A 23895-nucleotide genomic window follows, 5' to 3' on the forward strand; every position below is an offset into this window, starting at 1 on the left:
ATGTTTTATGTCCTAATTTTCTAGAGCACATTCTTCATCTACCCCTTTCTACATAATAGCCCGAGATGCTAATTACTTGATTGTGCAACATTGCAGGGACCTTATGAGAAGGAATCAATCTTTGAAACTGGAGTATGAACAGCGATATGGGAATAGATTAGCAAATTGCTTAGCTAAGCACTATAGAACTACCAATGTCATGTGTAACCAAGTTATTTTGTGGGATATTCCACTAGACTTTATTTCTGATGTAATTGAGGTGGACAAACCTCCCTAAACTTTCTTTCTTATGGTAAATTGACTCCCAGCTTGCATTAAAAAAATAAAAATAATACCATCAGAAAAGAGCAGCCACGACTAAGTCAAATCAAGCAAATTACAGACAGACACATTCATACATGTGTTGAAGCACAACTTCATTCTACAGGATAACATCAGGATAACATATAACATAGCAAGCATAAAAAGTAGAACAATCTATCAGGATAAGATCAGGTATTTGGCTCTGACTAGCAAATCTCTCAGTGGTGCTGAAATGCTTGCGTGTGGGCTTGCAGCACATTATTCACTTAGCACTGTCTGTTCAATTGCATGTCATTCCTGATACCACATTCTTCCTGTTAGTGATTGATTATACTTACTACCCTTTCTTGAACTTGACAGAAGATTCATCAAATAGAAGAACATTTAGTAAATTTGATCAGTAATGATTTTTCTGTTGTTGAGACTTCCCTATAGGAGTTCGCTGATGTTGTGTCTCCTGACATTATGATCAACGTACTTCACAGGTTTGGTTTACTTCGTGAGTTCTGATATGTGGCTATTAACATTCTCTATGGTTGACAATTTTCTTTCTAGGACTTTGAGCTCTACATTGTCTTAAGGCACTGTCTTGTGCGCTATGAATGAACTTATTCCCAAGGAACAAAATTAGGTAAAAGTTAATACGCCACAAGCATGTATTTTAAATTTTAACTGGGACTTTAACTGGAATAATGGGGATTAAGTGCTCAATCATTTCACACCACTGAGAGATTTTCTAGCAAGCATATAGACTAGAATCATATATAACTGTTCTGATTGACATTCGAATGCCAAATCCAAACCCCATGATCAGTAGACAAGCTCTATAGCCCAACAGACACATACGAGAAAATATTTTCATTGCCCACCTTAATCTGCTAGACAAAAAAAGGATATTACCCAAAACCTCTATACTTGTTGCTTGAAGTAAAGAGCAGGCTGGCTGGAACGGAAAGAAAATACTCTAGTATATTCCTTGCTCATTTGGAGTATTCTTAAAAGTTCTTAAGTTTGAAAAAATACAAGGGAAATTATAATATGAAGTGGCAGGCAGTACAACAGTTGAAAACCACATATAGTTGAGAACCGATCAGTCCAAAAGAACTTGCTGCAATACTACCTGAACACAGGAACCACCTTGCGTAAACAGAACATCTACTAATTATGGACACAACTGTAAACAGAGAAGCTGAAAACACTAAACAGAACAAATATAAACAGATCAACTGTAAACAGAACAACTAAAATCCCTAAACCCTAAACAGATCAGAATCTGCTAACTGGAAATATAACAACTACACACAACTCAAGCACAATCCACAAATAAGACCTGCCTAATTATGGACTTACCGCCTAATTATATCATTATTTTCACAATCATCTAACACCATAATTCCACAATTATCAAACACCAAAATCTCACAATCATCAAACACCCCAATTTCACAAGCATCAAACATCATAATTCTAAATCAACGTATAAAAAAGTAAGTAAAGAAGCTTTACAAAACATACCTATATGTAACCATGACCAATAAAGAGAGTGGTATGTAGAAATTATTTATGCATCACTTTAAAGGGTAGACACCAAAACTGCTGCAATATTTTCTGCGGCCAAGCTAGGGTCCTTTTTCCGTAGTCGTCCAAGTGAAGCAACAATTGAATCAAGAGTTTCAGGTTCTTCAGGTTTCTTGATCATATTGTGTAATTTTGAGGCTTGGGACTCAAATTCCTCTGACATTCTTTCCATTTCAGCAGCATGAGCTTCTCTTTCCTTTGCAAATTCCTCTCTTTGAGTGATCATATCCTTTTGCACGTCTTTAGTTACAGCTTTTGTGATAGAGTCCATGACCTCGTCTGACAACATTAAAGATGTACTTGATTCTATGTCTTTTTTGCATCTTACGGGACACACCTAGTCCATGTAGTCTTTTTGAACCCGGTGCATTTCCCATCACTTCATCAAATGAATCCTTATGAGATTCATTATTCTGATCAGCTTGTAATTCCTCCATTTCCCGCATGGCTTGCTACATATGTTAACATACATGGTTAGTAAGCTTAAATAAAGTAATCAGATCAATAAAATAAATAATCATAATACAAGAATAACAAAATACATACTATCTTCTTTTACGTACCATCATAAGGTCGATCATAAACTTTTCCTTCTTTTCGACGACGAGTCTCTTCAAACATCTCTCTTTTTGATGGTGCCTTACCATTTTCACGCAACTGAGATAACAATGAAAAAAACAGGATGAAATATGTATTTCATTCCATAGTCAATGTAACGATATATTAAGCTAAATATGGTATGTATCTCAAACCATCTTGTTATAACGTATGGCAAATGACACCGGACCAATTGTGTGCATATTGTCTTGCTCTTTGCGATTTTCCGAATTCTGCAAACTTGTTTTCTAACAGGAAAAGAAATATTAGACATGAAAACAATTAAAAATCATAATAATATATTACTCAAATCTGCCTTTGCTGGATTAGTCTCCCAATAAGCTAGAAGTGTTTTGAAATGTGCTTCAGGCACTCTCTCCGGCGGATGTTCCAATCTCTCCTCATAGCTGTCATATGCATAATAATGTAGCTTTTTAAGCCTACATTTGAATCCTCTCCAAGATTGATCAAGGGTTTCATATACCCACTCTTCAGATTCAGGTGGAAGGATGTACTTGCTCTAAATTAAAAGTTAGTGATGTATTAATACAAAAATAAAAAATAAATCTAAATAACACACAAAAGAAATAACACTCACTTTCACATACTCCCATATTTTGTCCTTGTTTAGAACTTTTTGCCAATTTGTGTCAGTTAAAGGGGCCCAATTGTAGTCATGAGCAATAGTTCCTAAGAACCGAGTAAGCTCTTTCCTATCTTTTTCTGGACCAATAGGTTGTCCTTTGTCATTACAATAGATAAGAACACGGGCTTCCAATTTGCGAGCATGGACTTCAAACATATTAGTTGGTCCACGACCTTTATTTTTAGCACCTAAGAGAAAGAAAATACAAAAAGCACACCATGAGCAAACAAATATCTAAAATATGAGAATTCTAAGATGGCTGATTGGCAACCCAGTTTAATTCACTGCTTTCAGGAAGTCTTCATTAATTTCTTAATAAAAATATGAGATAGAGGCTAAACAAGCCAGACGTTATTAAACATGGAATAGGGAGGTTTATTGCGAGGGGGTATAAAGATCATCTACTGCTTAGTCAGATATAAGAGACCAATGGGTCATTGGTCACCAACTTTCTAGAGACCAGGCTCGACTCGCAAGGGGAAGGTCAAGTCTAAAAGCAGCCTGCACTAAGATAATATTTAGATTTTAGAGATATGACCTATAAGCTATACAAACAATAACAAAACCAACACAAATAAACAAGCTAGCTAAGTCAATCGAACTTTTGCAGCCCCTATTAGTCTATGAAATGTTTGTTATCTGACTGATTTCTGCAGCACATTGGATTCAATGTTATTGTTTCGATCATTCACTATTTACCCTACAAGCTCATTATAATCTGATTGAATTGGCTAATCATTGAGCATTAGTCTCTGATTGTTGTAATGAAATCAGCCAGTGTAGCTAGAAATCGTCAACTAACTTACAGAGTTACTTGAGAATATTTTTTCTGCTTTGCATTAGCTAAGGTCTAAAGGTGTAATCCTCTGCTAGCTAGTACATTGTGTTTGTTCCAAATACTTACACTTAACAACTAACATGAAACTGTTAACACCTAGTAGAGCAACTCAGTAACTCACACCTGCTAGAAAAGCTAAGGATACTACCCTACTTTTTTGTTGTATTGACCCCAAATAATGAAATAAAACAAGAACCTTTTGGTTTTGGAAGTAAAAAGAACCATGTAGTGACATACCTTGTATGCTATTATACCTGAACTGACTCACTCATGGTGTCTTACTTATATATCTTTTTACTTCCCAAACCAAACGGTTCTAGCAAACTATTAACTATTTACTACTGTAATACTATATAGCTGGTTAAAACCAATTTGTTGAGTGCCCGAAACAATTGTATCAGTTGAGAGGTGCAAAATATACTAAGATTAGCAAATCAGAATATACAGCAAATCAGAAAGCAGCAGAAAGAAGCAGTTGACCCACGAAGAACATTACTCAACAAAGCAACTCAAAAAATGGAACTAAGGACTTGTTAATCTCAACAAAGCAGCTCAAAAAATGGACCAACATTTAGAATCTGACCAGAATCTGAATAGACCAACAAATTCTAATTTGAACAGTTAGCAGATTCTAATCTGAACCGACCATCAGATTATGATCTGAACAGACCCCAACCCAAAACATAGGAAAAATCATCCAAATGAGAAGAACAAACAAAAAGAAATGCAGTAATTTCTGCTTCAAATTTATGTATACTGTTTTAACAAGACTGATTTAAAAAGAAAAATAAGGAAGGAGACCAGAGGAAAAAAGGTTCTATAGTAGTAGTTTACAAACCATGTTGTCATGCAAAACTACTTTCTCCTTGGTTATCCGATAGAACAATGGCAGAAATTGAACTCTTAGATCCAACACAGTCTTTTTCCAATTGGTGTACTTCTTGTTGTAGTTGTTTTGCTTCACTTGGATTCATATTTTCCTACATCATAACGAAATCATCCATTTCCATTGCCGGACATAGTGGCTGCTTCTTATTCTTACGAGGAGGTTGTTCCCTAGTCCTTTCTTTCTATAACATAAAGATCAAAGTATACGCAACAAACAAATTTATCATAAATAAAATTAAATAAAAAATAATGTTGATTTAAAAAAATCAACATTACAACCTTCTTTGACGTTGAAGCTTGTGTTATTACATTTGCATCTGCAGAAATACCAAACTCATCGTCATCACTTTCACTTTCGGGAACGTAATCTTGGTTATTCTCTCGAGGGTTGATGTTCTTTTTCTCTTGTCCAGGGGTCGTATTGTTTACCTCTAGTTGCATAGCATACTTCTCTAGCCCAAATTCCCTAAATCTCTGAGCATTTATTTATAAATTCTTTTGGCTTGCTTTCTCATACGGTGTTAGTTCAGATGATGATGCTGGAGCAAATTTAGATTTTTTCTCCCCTTTTGCCATTTTCTCTCTTAATCACTGCAGGAAAAGAAATACCAAAAGATCAGTCATAATTAGCGAAACTGAAAAGAAACATAAATTATTGGGAAAAAAAGAAAGCGATAAATAAAATTCCTCCAAGCATCGAAAACTTGCACAAACTATACACTTAGTTATGCTTGGGATTATTGAGACAAGTATCTCTAGTAGCTTTAGAATCTGCTTTTATGCCAGAACAATGCTTGAACATAAGAAGATTAAACATGAACGGTATTAAAAGTTACATCATACAAAACACTATTATGAATCCACAACAAGCCACACTCGTAGAAAAATAGCATCACAACACTATTAAGAAACAACTAGACGAACATCAAATAAGTATGGGACATCGTTACTAGCTTCTAATTAATCAATGACATAAAACAAAATAATAGCATATAAGAATGTTTGATGGTCAAATGAAAAGGCAAAATTTAAAAAAGAAGATATTTAAGAAACTAAAATCCTTTAAGTATCCTTAGTAAACCCTTGTGACTCAGAAGCCAGGATATCATTGGTAGCTTCCATCCAATCTCAATCCGTATAATAAAAATCATTATCTTCTGCAAGGTCATTTCCATCATTAGTATCTAATAACTCATCAATTTCTACAGATCGCACATCACCGCCAGCACTTGCATGAATATCAGTTGTATTAACAGTAAGAGCATTATTACCACTGAAATTAATAGGCTCCTCCCAATATATATCTCCATCCATTGACTCTCCAAAATCAAAAAGGTCTCTAGAAACACTTTGACTCACATATTGAATATCATGTTCTTCAGGATCTTGGGAATAAGTAACTTGATGAACTTGAGATGCCAATACAAAAGGATCATCTTTGGAACATTTCTTCTTAAAATAAGCCCACATGCATCAATATTGCAAAGAAACCAATCACGCCTAAATAAAACAACATTGAATTGAGACCAAAAGTCTAACTCAAAAATCTCTTCTATTACCCCATAGTAGGTAACATCTCCATCAATAGGATTCTGATCCCTTGAGCTTGCAATGAAGGAAATATGTCCTTCACCCAATGTGCATTAGTCTAATACCAAGGTTCGGATTAATTATGAATAATTAATTCAGTGAGATCAAGTGAAGGAAATGTGTCCTTCACCCAATGTGCATTAGTCTAATAACAAGGTTCGGATTAATTACGAACAATTAATTAAGTGAGATCAAGTGATCGGAATAGCTGGCTGGTGCAATGCTTCCGATCAGTGAGTTCTAATCTATATTAGGATCACAACTTACTCTTGACTAAACCTATAAGGTCACACAATTGGCATGTAAAAGATCACTGGATTAAATGAATCGGAAATTAATTTAATAGCTTTTTCGGGAAACTAGTTCGGAAAAACATAAATATACGATATGACATTGGATCAGAATCGTATATCGTATTGCGTATATTCGTAAGCTAGGAGAAACGAATAATTGTATATGTACGACATTGGATCGTCAAGCACTATATGATAAATAATCGCCGTAAGGCATTAGACGCAAATACGAGAAGACAACGCTGCCGGCCCAACGAGCCAAGCGCGCAAGCGCGCAAGGTCCATCAGGCGCAGCAGCGCGCCAACGCACACAAGGAAGGCCCATGCCTTCGGCTGGGTGTGCGCACGTTCAAGGATCAGCAGCAGCAGCGCACACAACGCGGCCCAAGGCCTTGCGCCTGTGTGGCTGTGCGCGCATGGCTTGCGAGTGGATGCTGTCCGGTCTTGGCCTTGTGCCTTAGTCGGTTGGTGTTATAACCGAAAGGTTATAACACTAATCCACAACTTATGTTTTTCCACAACTTTAACGTAATCAGTTTCTAACCTAAGTACAGAGAAAACCTAAAATCTCTTTGTGCCTCCGTTAGAAGTGTTCTTCCCAAAAGCAAACAATCTTGAGTGACTTCTAAGCCATCGATCTCAAGACGGATATGAACGTGTCGGTGAACCAAGTAGAGGAACGACATCTTGAGTTCTTGTTCGTGTTCGTGATTCGTTGAACTAGGGAAAACACGCTACAAACGTAAGTATTGCTTAATCTGTACTTTATACATGCTTCTTGGCTTTGGGGTTATTCCGCTATCATGTTATGTATTTAACTGTAAACCCCTACAGTGGTATCATGAGAAACATGTATTCAAAGTACTTATTAACATGTTTTATATGGTTGTGATTATTGTCGAATTTTTCTGAATTTTTTCGTGAATTTTCTAATTTTTCTGGATGATTAGATAAGTCGTAGAAATTAATTCTGAATTCCTAATATGTCGGAAATTCAATTTTTCTGACCCTAATCTGACTGGAAACAGCGTTTTAAGATAAACTCATGAGAACATAATCTAAAAAATAGGCCCCGAAGTTCGAGTTTTTGGGCGTTTTTGTTAATTAATGAATTAAATCGTTAAATTTGGAAACTTTTTCAATTAAATGCTCGACCTAATGAACTCGGAATTAATTGAAAATTTTCCTTACTGCTATTGGGTATATTATCGACTTATGGAAATGTTTTCGTCCATGAATATTAAGTATGAACCCTAATTTTTTTTTACCTAATTTAATGAATTATAGATCGAAAATTATTTTTATTAATTGGTTAGATCTGAAAATTTATTTAGGTGAGAAGCGGAATATGATTTCATGTTTACATGGCAAATTGAAAAATTCATGGATTAAAATTTTGATTGGATTCGTTAATTTTAATCATCACCTAAACCAAATTTGATAAAAATCTAATTTTTAAGTGTTTAGAACGATTTAAAGTTTTGGATTTGGTTATCAAAATCATTAAAATTTTTGTTGATGTTCATCATACGTTAAATTTGAATTTTATGTTAGCCAAGATTTATAAATTTCTCAAATTGGATTGTTTGAAATTTAATGAAATCACCCACTTTATTATTTTTTCATAATAAAAAGGATTAATTTTGTTAATATTATGAAAAATAAAATAATGCAAATAATGTTTCATAATTTTTTTTTCATGGTTGGGTCGTATGGCACGAGCCAAAGGCACGGAACAATGGGTGTGCGACATGTGCGGCTGGGCGTTGCCCGTACGTGCTACACTCCGTAGCTTGGCGCAACGACGCGAGGCCCCAGCGAGCGAGCTGGGCGTGCTAACACGCCCTGGCCGTGGCGAGCAAGCAAGGCAGCAGCAGTAGCTCATGCTGGGTGGCTGTGCGCTGTGGTATATCCCTGGCCCTGGCGAGCAAGCAAGGCAGCAGCAGTAGCTCATGCTGGGTGGCTGTGCGCTGTGGTATGCAAGGAGAGGGGCGCTGCTCCTCGTCTCCGTGTGGCACGCAATGCACAAGGCAGCGATGGGCTGGGCGCAAGCCTAGCCAATATTGCACAATTTTGTTATTTTGCTTCGTTTTTCAGTCAAGGCCTAATTTTGGGCTTTGGGCTTAATTTTGCATGAAGGGGTTAACGATGGGATTTTTGTTTATTTTATTTTATTTAACTTGGGTTGGGCCGTGAGTTTAAATATTTAAAATTAAAAGGTCCAAATTTAAATGTTGGATTAAGTGGGAGCCGTTTAAATGAAATTATTTAAAATAATTAATTCTAATTATTTTTCGTAGGGCAACATTATTTTAATTAAAATAAATTTTGATTAGAATAATTTTAAGGATTAATAATTGGGAATTGATTAATCTTTTAGGACGCGTTTACATGAACGTGATTTTTTTATTAAATCATGTTAATACTTGCATATTTACTTGGGCCATTCATTTTAGGACACGAATGGATAAATGCATATATATTAGTTTATGCATTGCAGGTATTGAAGGTGACTAGTATGGCCAATCTAGGGTAGTTAAATACGGTCTGACGTACCGTTTTATCTTTGAATGTAAAAGTTTTAAATATGGTCTGCGCACCATTGAAGTTTTGATGTAATAATAAGGTTATTAGTTTTTCAAGTTCTTCTAGATTATTTAAAATTTTAAGTTAGCTTTTGAATGGAGTTCAAGACGATGCCAAGCTAACAAGCTAAGGTGAAGGGAAGACTGGATGCTTCAAGACCAAGTTTCTGGGCCATACTAGTTCACCAAAGTTATTTATGCACTTATGTATATATTGAATGAATGTATATTATGCATGAATGTTGTTTGTATGTTTGATTAGATTTAGTTCACTAAATAATCAAACCAACATAGAAACAACTAGGTCCAAAGTAATATTGAGTTTATAATTTTCTTCCAAATCAAGCACTTACAAAAATCTAAGGACCTAAGATAGCAGGTTTCCGCCAAAGCGAGGTGCTATTTTAGTAGACTTAGATGGTAAGGTATCCCAAAGGAACACGTTGATTGTGGTTTTAACTCAAACAATATTAGCATATATTGTGGCAATAGGATAAATTATGGTATTAATTAATTTATTAACCAAGGGTAATTCAGAGATTACTAGCAATCGGTTTTGCTTACCTAGAATCTTAAAAGACTTAAGACAAGCCAAATCATGCTTAAGAATTTAGAACTTTTAGGGTCTTGGAATCGTTTCATTCATTATGGACCATGTTTATTTTGCATGAATGAAATGTTTAATGATTGCATGATTACTTTTATTTCAAAGTTATTAAAGAATTGTGAATGGTTATTTATTGCAAATTATTTTCAAATGTAGTAATTAATGGCCGCAAAAAATAAAAACTCATTGAACTTACGTTCAATTCTCGACAAAGAGAAGTTGAATGGAAATAATTTCCTCGATTGGGAAAGGAACTTGCAAATATTTCTAATGATTGAAGAAAAGGTATATGTCCTTGAGGAAGAGTTGCCGGAAGCCGCTGGGCCGGAGGTCACTCAAGCTGCCCTTAACCGTTGGATCCAGGCTAATAGGGATGTCAAATGTATGATGCTTGCATCCATGAATCCTGAACTTTAGAAAACATTCATCAATTCAGATGCTTACCAAATCATCTCGGAGTTGAAGAACATATTTCAGGATCAGGCCAGAATCAAAAGATTCGAGACTCAGAGGTTTATCCTTGAGACTAAACTCAAGAAAGGAGAAATAGTGAGCCCGCATGTTTTTAAGATGAATGGATTGTTTGAGAACATGATAGCTCTAGATTCTGATGTCTCTAATGAGATGTCCATTAACATCATTCTCCATTCAGTTCACAGTGGATATGATCAGTTCAAGTTGAATTACAACATGAACAGTATGGAGAAAACTCTTACTAAGCTTCACGGTATGCTGAAAACAGCTGAAAAGACGCTTAAGAAAGAGAATAAGCAAGACATGCTTATGGTGCGTAAGGTCAAGGGTTTCAAGAAATCTGGTAAGGGAAAGGGCAAGAAGGGTAAGGGCAAGGCTGCGCCCATACCTAAGTCCAACGACACCAGTTCTGGTAAACAGAAGAAGGTGACTCGTTCTCCTGCCGACTCTGAATGCTTCTACTGCAAGAAGAAGGGGCATAGGAAGAGGGATTGCTTGAAGATAAAGGAAGATGAGAAGAACGAGAACGTTACTTCTACTTCAGATATATATGTTATACATTGTAATCTTGCAAATTCTATTTCTTGGGAATTAGATACTGGTTGTAGCTCACACTTATGTTCCAATTCACAGGAACTAAGGAGAAGTAGAAAGCTTGATAAAGGTGAGATGGATCTATGGCGGGAAATGGGGCACGGATTGCTGCATTAGCCGTAGGATCTTATTTTTTTTCTTTGCCTAGTGGTTTTGTTTTGGAACTAGAAAACTGTTACTATGTTCCTAGTATCACCAGAAACATCATTTTCGTTTCAAGAATGGATTATAAAGGTTTTAGTTTTCAATTTAAAGACAATAGTTGTTCTTTTTCTTTGAATGAAATGTTTTATAGTTCAGCACAACAAGAAAATGGTCTATATGTGCTAGATACAAGCAAACAAATCTATAACATAAATACCAAAAAGGCTAAAACTGGTGATTGCGATCTCACATACCTGTGGCATTGTCGATTAGGCCATATAAACACAAAACGCATAGAAAGACTTCAAAAGAAGGGCATTCTAGAATCATTCAACTTAGAGAAGATTGATCGATGCGAATCTTGTTCACTTGGCAAAATGACAAAGCGACCTTTCTCAAAAGTAGGAGAAAGAGCAAGCAAACTACTAGAGCTAATACATACGGACGTATTTGGGCCTATGAGTACGAAAGCTAGAGGTGATATCAGCTATTTCATAACGTTTACGGACAATTTTAGTAGATATGGCTATATTTACTTAATGAAACACAAGTCTGAATCGTTTGAGAAATTACGAGAATTTCAAAATGAAGTAGAGAATCAACATGGCAAGAAAATCAAAGCTCTAAGATCGGATCGAGGAGGTGAATATCTTAGCCACGAGTTTGATGACCATCTAAAAGAATGCGGTATTTTTTCTGAATTGACTGCTCCGGGGACAACTCAAAGGAATGGAGTGTCGGAATGGATAAACATGACCTTACTTTGATATGGTCAGGTCAATGGTGGGGTCAAGCCCAACTCCCTTTACAATTTTGGGGACATTCATTGCAAACAGCTGTACTCACACTGAATCGTGCTCCGCCAAAAGCTGTTGAAAAGACTCCATACGAATTGTGGACTGGGAAACTTCCAAAGTTGTCTTTTCAAAAGATTTGGGCTGGCTAAGCATATGTCAAGCGATTAATTTCGGACAAGCTTGCACCAAAATCTGGCAAATGTTTCTTTGTTGGGTATCCAAAAGAAACTAAGGGGTACTACTTCTACAACAAGTCAGAGAACAAAGTATTCGATGCTCGTGACGGTGTCTTTTTGGAAAGAAATCAAATTTCCAAATTGACAGGTGGGAGAATAATAGACCTCGAAGAGTTTCGAGAAGAAAAACGAACTAAGAACTCTTTGGAAGAAGTTCAAGGGGAAGAACGAACCTCCAAGGCCTTTAGAAGAGCCAGTGGGAGTAGTTCCTCAAGACGTTGTTGCCCCTCGTAGGTCACATAGAGCTAAGGTCCATCCTGATAGATGGACAAGTGTCCTCTTGTCTAAAAACCTAGAAGTTCTCATATTAGATAGTGTAGGGGGTTTTTTTTTGTGCAATTTGTTTCCCGTTCTACAAGAGGGGAGGTGCTTTTAGAAAACCATTGTATTTTTGTACCTCGAAGGAGTCGCCACCAAACATTGTTTAAAGTCTCGTTTGGAAAGACCGCAAGTGACTCTTTTTTTTGGATAAGGCTTTGAATCCTCGAAACGGATGGGTGAGATCCGGGCACGGGAACAAAATGCTTATTCCGCGAGTTTTGAAATATTCAAGTACGTTGGCACAACATTTTCGAAAATATACCTTAGATTAGACTATGTGGGTTTGAATTTAGAGCAAATAGAATCTCTACTTTGTATGGTGGTCACTTTGCTTTAAAGATTGATTTAAAGGAACCTAAGGCCGGTTTGTCCAAGAAATTATCTTTGTTAAGCGTGATGTAACCTTGTATTTTGTTGTAATTAGCATGTGCTGTGATGAAAGCAATAAAGCAAATAAAGCAACATCACAATACTAAATAAAGTGCGGAATTAGTAAATACAAGACCCCCTAGAAATGGAATAGGGAGTAGGTCCACATTGCCTAGAAATGGACTAGGCAAGTAAAGATGCGGAATTAAAAGTGCGGAATTGAAATTGCGGAATTGAAAGTGCGATATTGAAAGTGCGGTATTGAAATTGCGGAATTGAAATTGCAATATTGAAAGGTGTATAATTGAAACTTGTACTTGGGCACATGAGATTCGAACGCCAAGTGGCTCCTTAAAAATAAGTGCGCCCGACACGAATTCAAAGCCAAAAATATCAACTTGGGAGAGGTTGCTCAACCCAAATATCCTAGACTTTGAATATTGAAGTATTGAACTTGAAATACTTGAAATTAAGAGACTTGAATCTCAAAGGTCAGGCCTTTTAATGTTGAAAAGGTTGACCTTTGATATGCTCTCACTTGAAAGGATCCTAGTTTAGGGAAGTAGTCATGAGCAACCCTAAACATGGTGGGATCTTGAAATTTGAAAACTTGAACTTGTATATTGAAAAATGGAGTTTTGATTCTCAAAAGACTAAACCTTTAAGAGTTAAAAAGGTGTCATCTTTGATTACTCCATACTTGAAGGTGATTCTAGTTCAAATCCATTTTCAAGACGGACTTTGAAGTTGAAGCTTCAAGATGAAGTCGTGCCATACTAGATCACATTTAAATCTTATGCATGTTTTAAGTTATTTATTGCTTTAAATATGTCTTAAATTATGCATGAGATTGTGGCTTGATTATGTTGCATGATTAAGGATTTTAGTTCACTTAAAATCTAACCAACATAGTAAGAGCCTTAAGTTCCAAACTTTAAAAATTGAGTTAAAAGGTGCCATGCCAAAATAACAGTTACTTGGATAACCTTTACATCAATCTTGTAATAGTTTTACACTTAGCGAGGTGTTACTTATTGATCCTAAAGGGGTAAGGTACACAAAATAATTGTGAGTACATATTAGTTTTGGTGAAACTCAACGATATAAGTAAGGAGTCCTTTTATGTCGTGGCAAAATTGGTAGGTTTACCTAATAAGTTCTTAGACGTACCTATTAACCAAGAGTAGTTTCGAGACTATTAGCAAAAGGCTTTTGCTTACCTAAAAGATTTTAGAATTGAGTCTAAATACATAATGTGCTAAATTCTTCAATGGTTTTAGGGTCTTGGAATCATTTTATTCACACCTGCCGGAACACATAACTTGAATAAAATGCTTAATGAACATTAAATTATGCATGCATGCTAGAATTTGAGTTTATTAAGAGAAACTGTGAATAGGTTATTTACTTGCTTATTTTTCCAATTATAGTTTTAACTATGGCAAACAACAATCAAAACATCATCATAGGTTCTGAGCTTATGGTCAAGCTGAACCTAAAAAATTTTCTTGAATGGGAAGCTAAGCTAGTTGAAGTGGTCAGACTCAATGGACTTGAGTATGCACTGCTCCATCCCATGCCAAGCTACTATGCCAGAGACATGACCCCTGAAAGATTTGCCGCCTGGGATGCGGATCCCAAAAAAGTTATGAGTCTCATGCTGAACAATATCCCTGTTGAATGGGCTAGAAGGTTTGTAGCTTACGAACCTTTTATGCTCATCAAGAATCTGAGGGATATCTGTCGTGGAAGCACGGAGGACAGGGACCTAAACGTGCATGAGTTGATTGAATCAATGTCTGGTCTAAAGGTTAGTTCTCCTAACAGGTGTTTTAGGATGGAGGTCCAAGAAACACATGTTCAGCTCCTTCGCACTAAACAAAGGGTAGGCGTCCCACTAAGGTTCCATGTAGACCATATTTTCATTGTTTGATCGCCTAAGTCTGCTAGGAACACCAATAAGCGAAAGGATGGCAGTCTCTATCTTGCTCAATTCACTGCACAGTGGGTTTGGTCGCTTCAAGCAACTATACCTAAGTGAACCAAGAGAAGAAACAGTTGCAGAGTTTGTTCACCTTGTCAGAAAGGCTGAGATAATACTCGACTGTGAAGCCAAAGATTTACTCAAGGCTAGAGAGAGACCCTTCAAGAAAGGTGGAAAGTCCAAGGGCAATGTTGAGTCAAGAAAGAAGACAAAGCTGGATAAGTCCACATTAAGCTGTCTTTAATGTAATGGAATAGGCCATTACAAGAGAGAATGTCCAAAACTTAAGGAAGATCAGAAGAACGAAACAGTCGTTCCATCTTCAGGTATTTTCGTTATAGACTGTATACTTGCTAATTCAACTTCTTGGGTATTAGATACTGGTTGTGGCTCACACTTATGTTCCAATCCACAGGGACTAAGAAGAAGTAGAAGGTTAAGCAAGGGTGAAGTCGACCTACGAGTGGGAAATGGAGCACGGATTGCTGCATTAGCTGTAGGAACTTATTATTTGTCGTTGCCCTCTGGGCTAGTTTTGGAACTGGGAGAATGTTTCCATATTCCAAGATTAACTAAAAACATCATTTCTGTCTCTTGCTTAGATGCTAAGGGATTTTCTTTTTTAATAAAAGACAATAGTTCCTCGTTTTATTTTAAAGAGATGTTTTATGGATCTGCTAGATTAGTCAATGGACTTTATTTATTAGATCACGACAAACAAGTTTGTAACATAAATACCAAAAAGGCCAAAAAGAATTGTTCAGATATCACCTATCTGTGGCATTGTCGATTAGGCCATATAAACATAAAGCGCCAAGAAAGACTTCAAAAGGAAGGAATTCTAGAACCATTTGACTTACAGAATTATGGTAAGTGCGAATCATGTTTACTTGGCAAAATGACAAAGCAAACTTTCTCTAAAGTTGGAGAAAGAGCAACTGAACTATTGGGTTTAATCCATACAGATGTATGTGGACCAATGAGTACAAATTCTAGAGGTGGTTTCAGCTACTTTATCACTTTCACTGATGACTTCAGTAGATATGGTTATGTCTACCTAATGAAGCATAAGTCTGAATCCTTTGACAAATTCAAGGAATTTCATAATGAAGTAGAGAATCAGTTAGGCAAGAAGATTATGGCACTGCGGTTTGACAGAGGCGGTGAATATCTAAGCTATGAATTTGATGACCATCTGAAAGAATGTGGAATTCTATCAGAATTGACTCCTCCTGGAACACCACAATGGAACGGTGTGTCGGAACGGAGGAATAGAACCTTGCTAGCCATAATTAGATCAATGATGGGTCAGGCCGAACTTCCAATAGAATTTTGGGGACATGCACTAAATACAGATGCACTCACTAAAAATAGAGCTCCGTCAAAAGCTGTTGAAAAGACTCCATATGAGTTATGGTTTGGAAAGCCTCCAAACGTGTCTTTTCTTAAGATTTGGGGATGTGAAGTATACATCAAACGATTAATCCAAAATCTGACAAATGTATCCTTGTGGGATATCCAAAGGAAACAAAGGGGTATTACTTCTACAATACATCTGAGAACAAGGTGTTTGTTGCTCGAGATGGTATCTTTTTGGAAAAGGATCACATTTCCAAAATGACAAGTGGGAGAAAAGTAGACGTCGAAGAAATTCGAGTCGAACAACAAACTCTAGATAATGCTCATCAAGATGACATTCAGGTTGAAACTCAGAGTTCTCTAGAAGAAACTGGTGAGGTTCAAGGACCATCTGGAAATGTAACCCCGCGTAGATCGCAAAGAATACAGGTCTCACCTGGAAAGGTACTTAGGTATTTTGACGAACGAGAGCCATGAAGTTCTATTACTTGAAAGTGATGAACCTGCGACTTACAAACAAGCTATGACGAGCCCTAGCTCCAAGCAATGGCAAGAAGCCATGCAATCTGAATTAGACTCCATGTCTGAAAACCAAGTATCGGATTTGGTCGATTTGCCCGATGGCTACCAAGCCATAGGAAGCAAATGGGTTTTCAAACTGAAAAAGGACAAGGATGGGAAACTTGAAGTTTTCAAAGCTAGATTGGATGCAAAAGGTTACAGGCAAGTCCACGGTGTGGATTACGATGAAACCTTTTCACCAGTTGCAATGCTAAAGTCTATTCGGATAATGTTAGCAATCGCTGCATATTACGATTACGAAATATGGCAGATGGATGTCAAAACCGCTTTCTTAAACGGCGTTTTAACAGAAACTGTATTTATATATGACACAGCCTAAGGGTTTTGAGGATCCAAAGAATGCTAAAAAGGTATGCAAGCTTAAGAAATCAATCTACGGATTGAAGCAGGCATCAAGGAGCTGGAATATACGTTTTGATGAAGCAGTTAGTGACTTTGGTTTCATCAAGAACACAGACGAATTTTGTGTATACAAGAAGGTCAAGGGGAGCAAAATTGCTTTTCTAGTACTATATGTCGACGACATATTACTTATCGTAATTGACATTCCTATGTTGAACTCTGTCAAGATTTGGCTTGGGAATTTTTTTTCGATGAAGGATCAAGGAGAAGCACAGTACATACTGGGCATCAAGATTTACAGAGATAGATCTAAAAGGATGATTGGACTCAGTCAAAGCACTTATATCAATAAGGTGCTAGAAAGGTTCAATATGGCAGACTCCAAGCGAGGCTACCTACCCAATGTCTCATGGAATGACTCTAAGCAAGACTCAGTGCCCAAAAACACTAGATGAGCGTAGACGAATGAGTGGGATTCCATATGCATCCTTGATTGGTCAATAATGTATGCTATGATATGTACTCGCCCGGATGTTGCGTACGCACTCAGTGCTACGAGCAGATACCAGTAAGACCCAGGAGAGGCACATTGGACTGCTGCCAAGAATATTCTGATGTACCTGAAAAGGCACAAAGATGATTTCCTGGTCTATGGTGGAGATGATGAATTAATTGTTAAAGGCTTTACGGACGCAAGTTTCCAAACCGACAAGGATGATTTCAGATCACAGTCTGGGTTTGTCTTTTTCCTCAACGGAGGTGCAGTAAGCTGGAAAAGTGCTAAACAAAGCACCATTGCGGATTCTACAACTGAAGCGGAGTACATTGCTGCATATGAAGCAGCAAAGGAAGCTATTTGGCTAAGGAAGTTCATAGGTGAACTTGGTGTAGTCCCCTCCATTAAAGGACCAATAGCTCTATATTTTGATAATAACAGAGCTATTGCACATGCAAATGAGCCTAGACACCACCAGAGAGTCAAGTATGTACTTCGTAGATTTCACCTTCTAAGAGAGTTCGTTGACAGAAAAGAAGTCGAGATAAGCAAGATTGGAACTGATGACAACATCTCAAATCCATTAACTAAACCTCTGCCGCAGGCGAAGCACAACTAGCACACTGCAGCTATGGGAATTAAGCATGTTGGAGAATGGCTTTGATGTCCTCATTTAATGTTTTAAAGTTTTAGAGTTTAATACTTTGTAAAATTTATTCGTTAACCATTCACATTAATGAATAGAATTCATTTTTTCCAGTTAATTTGTGGTTTATTAAATGATGAGTCCCTTCAATTTGACGATATATTCAAGATAGACTGTCAGGACCAGTCCTGTGACAAAGAAATGTCTATCAAGTGAACTTGAATGTCAAAGGTTGAAAATGGTCCCTGGTTGGAGTTTTCTATAAAAATGGACGCATAGAAAACGTTAGACAACTAGAATGCAAGACGACTAGTAGTTATGTTTCTTGAACTATCTGGACATGGCAATGTCGCAATCATTTGCGTAGATACTTACTTTGGGAAGACTAGTATCGGACAGACCTATGAAACTTTACTGTAAGAGATGAAAATCTGTCATAAGTAAATTTCATTAAAATTATTAGACAATAATCCTCAATACCTGGGTGATTTGAGATTACTTGTTTGAGATCTGGTTGCTTTGACGTTGTCAACCGTCGCACCGTAAAAGGAGGCTATAAAGGCAACGCTCGGGTAATCACCTATCAAACGAAGTCTAATCTCAAGATCGCAAAATTGGGATTGTCCTCCCATAAATCGGGATGAGATGCTGAAAGTTGTACAAGGCCACTCGGAGAGCTAGAAACTGTAAAAATGCATGGTCGTGCTCAGATGAATCATAGGCTATGATTATCTGTTTATTTGATCAGTTGAACTCTGAAACCGAGAAACACCTCTGGACATAATAAGGATGACAACTATTACCTTATGTTCAAGAGCAAGCATCAAGCGACAAAAGAATTAGGAAATGCACACTTGTCCCTAAGGACAAGTGGGAGACTGAAAGAAATAATGCCCTTGGTCTAAGTATGCATTTAATGCTAAGTCTAATAAATGCGGTTCAGTATTAATTATACAAGTTAATAATTCAGTGAGATCAAGTGAATTGTATGCCTAGCTAGAGGCCGCTTCAGTTCAAGTGGAATTAATAATATTAATCCCCAGCTTACTCTTGACTTAACCCGTAGGGTCACACAAATAGTACGTGAACGGATCAAGTATTTAATGGAATTAAATACTCCATCTATGGATATTTGGAATCGACGGATCTCGGTTCCAGTGGGAGCTGAAATCGTCAAAGGAAAATTATGGATACTCCGGAAACGATGATATTGCCGGAAACAGAAATATGGATTGTATCGGAAATATAAATATTATCCAAGTCGTAGATGTTGCCGGAAACGGAAACATGGTACGTATCGGAAAATATTATCGGAAATGGAAATATTGCCGGAATCGGAAATATTGCCGGAAACGAAAATATTGTCAGAATCGGAAATATTATCGGAATCTGAAAATAATTCCGGAATCGGAAATATTAAATATTTGTTCGAAAGTGAAATTAATTCCGGAATCGGAAATGTTAAATATTGTTCGAATCGGAAATGATTTCCGGAATTGGAAAATTAATCGGAAGCATGTCGTATGAAATAAGCATCGGACGAGCTTGCTAGACGAAGGCCCAACACGAAGCCAGGCCCACGTCCAGCAAGCCCAGCGCGCGACACAAGAAGCCAAAGGCACGCCAGGCCTAGCGCAAGGCCAGGCCCAGCGCGCCCAGGCTGCGAAGCACCGCATGGGCTGCGAGGCAGCGAGCTCGTGTGGGCTGCCAGCTATGGGCTTTGCCCGTGCGCGAGCATGGCCTGCTCGCATGTGGGCCGTGCTCGTGTGCGTGTTGTAGTTTGTGCATGCATCAAATCCTAAAGCGATTAGGATTAGATTAATTTTCTGAATTACTAGTTTTAAGGAAACTCTTATTCTAATAGAGTTAGAATTCTTGAATCCTAGTAGACTTCAAAATCCATATTCCTACTCTATAAATATGTCATGGCATTCACAAATTTAAGTGAACATAATTTTCAATCATACATCTAATTTTAAGTGAACATAATTTAAGTGAACATAATTTTCAATCATACATCTAGTATAATATTTGCCAAAATATTCGAACATATTCATAGAACCTTAGGTGCAATTCTAGTTAATTAAATCTAAGGCGGATCCGAACGTGTTGTGGACTATCTACGGAGGGACAACATTTGGAGTCCTAGACTTGTTCTTGTTCGGTTCGGGCGCAGCTAGGGAGGGCACGCTACAAAGTGTATGTGTCCTAAATTTTGCTAATTGTTATGTGGCAATTAATTTGGATTCCTGGCTTTATGGTTTTTCCGCATGATTTATATTCAATTATATGTATCATAACCTAACAAGTTTGATGGTGCTAAAGTAATAATTTTGCCCCATTTATAACTATATCTTTTGAAATCACACTCGCCTCAACTCCTAAGTAAGAATATAGACAACAATTGTGAATTTGTGATGAATTAATCTCATTTGCCTAATTAAAAAAAACCCTAGCTAACTAATAAATAAGTCATTTGTGATGAAATATTGGAAGGGACATAAACTACTACCTTAGTTTCACAATACTTGCATCGTTTCTTTTTTCACGTATTCCAACACGTTTCTTTGGACTTAATATCTCTAATTCCGTATGCGGAATTTCCTAGAAAAAGTGAAGTGAACTTGTAAGTTATAACTTTTTATATATGTAACATGATTTGCATAATTACAAATTCTGTTTTTTTCTTTAATGTTCTTAATAAATGCTCATCATGCTATAACACAATATTCAACATGTTCTAAACAAATGTACAGAATCTTCAGTACTTTGATTATTTCTTGTTTAGTCTTCTTGACACTAAATGATTTTTTGTTATTTTTAGGACTTTGTCATCGAATTTATCTCTTCAAACAATACTCGATTTTAGCAGGGGCGGAACAAGAAATTATACACGGGGGGGCCAAAACAAAACATATAATTTTTTATAAATATGATAAACAAAAATAAAGAAAAAAAAATCCAAATATAAAAGTAAGGGAGGTAAGATTCAAACCTTATACCTCCAATATCATCTAACCTTTAAGGTAAAATAACCACTTGAGCTATATTAGACATGTGTATTTAAGTGCATATTTAATTTTTAAACATATCATGGGGGTGGGGGTGGGGGGGATGGCCTCCACCAGTCTCCCTAATCCCGCCCCTGGATTTCAGTTTCTTTCATGCAACTGTGCAAGTCGAGTTGATGACTTTAGTTGTTACATCATTTTCTTTAAGTTTTAAAGAAATATTTAACATTTCACTATTTGTTAAATCATTTATTTATGTCTTGTTTTTAGTGCTACATTTTAGTTTATCATTCTGGATGGAAAGTATTATGGTTCGAATTGTTATATAAATTTTACGGTTTTTTCATGAAATACCCCCGAGGTTTACAAAAACGCACCAAATACCCTCGCGTGTTTCGATTCACATAATATACCCCTATTTATCCGTACTGTTCATCAGATGCACCTAACAGTTAACGGCGTTAGTCTACTGTTAGTGGAGTTTTACTATTTTGCCCTTAATTGTGTTATGACCCCCATTTACTTACCTTCCCTTTGACAGAAACTCAAAAAAAAAAATCTCATATTCTTCTATTTCTCTCTCCTCTCCCCTGTTCTTCTTCAAGCTTCAACCTACTCGAAACCTAGTAATTCTGGGTAGATCCTCCTGCTCTCTGGTCACCGGCGGCGTTCGATCTCCGCTCTCTGGTCGCCGGCGGAGGCCGATCTCTGGTCGCCGGCAGTGATCCGGTGTTACGCACTCACATTCGCTCTCTCAGTGTTCCTTCTCATCACTCCCTCCATTTCAATCTACTGTGATGAGGACGAATGGACGATTGCTATGATCTGCTTGGGTAATTAATATCTCTCCTTTTGTTTTTTTTTGTTGTTAATTCTGTACAATTTTGTAGTTAGTGAGAATTATTTTCTGATTTTTGGTAAAAAATTACTGATTTTTGGTAAAATTTTTTTAGGGTTTCTCAAAATGCGAACACTTCGGAAATTATGAAATGTTCATTCGCCAGGTTTGTTTGTGCGTTCTTCAGCGTTTTGATCGAAGGATTGACCGGATTTTGATCGGTGGTTTGGTTGTGATTATTGGGTTTGTTGTTTGGAGCAAGGCATCTCATTCCACAGTCTTGATTTTGATCGAAGGATTGACCGTTCTTGCAATTTCTTCCGCTAGGTTTGATTTCTTGATCTTGTTGATTAGTTCTTTTGATTACACATTGTATTTCACGCATGCCTCCATCAAATATTGATTGGATTCTTCATTAGCTAAATCATGTGGTATGGATAGATGTGCCACTTTTTGTAATTCCTCAATCAAGTTAATCCTCCTGCAATTCTAACAACAAGTGAAGGATGACCACTTTCTGTAATTCCTCAATCAAGTTAATTCCTCAGTAGCTAAATTATGTTAGACAGAGTTGCACAAAGAACAAAGTACTTGTAAATTTTCCAAAACCTGATCAACGGAAGTTAGTGGCAGATTACTAATCCGAGACAGGTTGTCTATAAAGACATCAATCTTGTATAATAATATAGTTTTCCAATTTCCAGACTCAATGTTTTAGAATTCACTATGATTCTCTGGTTCATATTCATTTGTTTAGGTGTGTTTGTGACGATTATATACCAGGAAGTGGAGCGTATGTTGGACTAGCCCCACCAGGTGCACCTGGATTATGGCAAATTGAAATCAAGTGTTTGCCTCTCTTCCTTGGCAGCCTCAAGCTCTTCATGTGACATCAAGCTGATGCCTTGAATACGTTCTTCTAGCAACTGCTTCAATTTGTTGTCTTCACTCATTGACTGTCCAGTGGTCTCATCAAGTTTTGCACGTGCTAGTTCCAACAAACCCTGTAAAGCAGCTTCTCGAACAGTTGCATCAAGTTCAGTTACTACAAAACCATCAGTTTAGTTTTCTCGTATAAGATAATGAAGTAAATTTATGAGTCTGGTTGGCTTGCACTTGGAAAGAGAGTTCGTTCCTCAATGGTGTCTGCTGGATTTAGATGTAGTATTGCAGTGACTAATGCACTAGTCGATATGTATACCAACAGTATAATTCAATTCAATCAATTTCTTATTGGATTTGTTGTTTGAGCATTTCAATTTTCTTTGATTATTACTTCTATTTCTGTTTTAGGTTTAACTTTTAGGTTGATTAATTTGATTAATTAGGTGAACGATTTGTGGAAATCAAATTCTGCAGTTTAAAAGCAGTTTGGGTATTTGGTGCAACTTAGTTTCAAAATAGGTGTATATTGTGCAATAAGTTTATAAATAGGGGTATTATGTGAATTATAAACACGACTTAACGGAGGACTAACGGAAGGTTGGTTTAGGGGTATTTTGTGCAAGCTTGGGAAAAAATAGGGGTATATTATGTGATTCAAAAGACGCGAGGGTATTTCGTGCGTTTTTGCAAACCTCAGGGGCATTTCATGAAAAAACCGTAAATTTTATATGTTTTATTCTAAATGTATTGTGGTTTTGTTGACCATGTTCTAAAATTAAACACATTTTAGTATAAATATTGTTGATCAATTTCTAAATTTTTACATCTTTTGTTCTACATAGAAAAATAGAATAAAAAGTATTTTCGATCTTTTGAACATGTTCTTCCCTTA

The 23895-nt window shown here is 36.8% G+C and overlaps 1 protein-coding gene across 1 annotated transcript; it reads right to left on the reverse strand.

The window, feature by feature from the left end:
- Positions 1-1876: 1876 nt before the first annotated feature.
- On the reverse strand, positions 1877-5291 carry LOC110785227 (uncharacterized). Its single transcript, XM_056839484.1, has 9 exons — positions 5130-5291; positions 4947-5032; positions 4633-4718; positions 3077-3312; positions 2795-2998; positions 2634-2726; positions 2467-2538; positions 2219-2333; positions 1877-2160 (listed from the first exon to the last, which is right to left on the reverse strand). The coding sequence occupies exons 1-9, from the start codon at positions 5289-5291 to the stop codon at positions 1877-1879; spliced, it is 1338 nt and encodes a 445-aa protein (XP_056695462.1).
- Positions 5292-23895: the final 18604 nt, after the last annotated feature.

This window comes from Spinacia oleracea, chromosome 3 (genome assembly GCF_020520425.1).
Source record: "Spinacia oleracea cultivar Varoflay chromosome 3, BTI_SOV_V1, whole genome shotgun sequence".
NCBI lineage: Eukaryota > Viridiplantae > Streptophyta > Magnoliopsida > Caryophyllales > Amaranthaceae > Spinacia > Spinacia oleracea.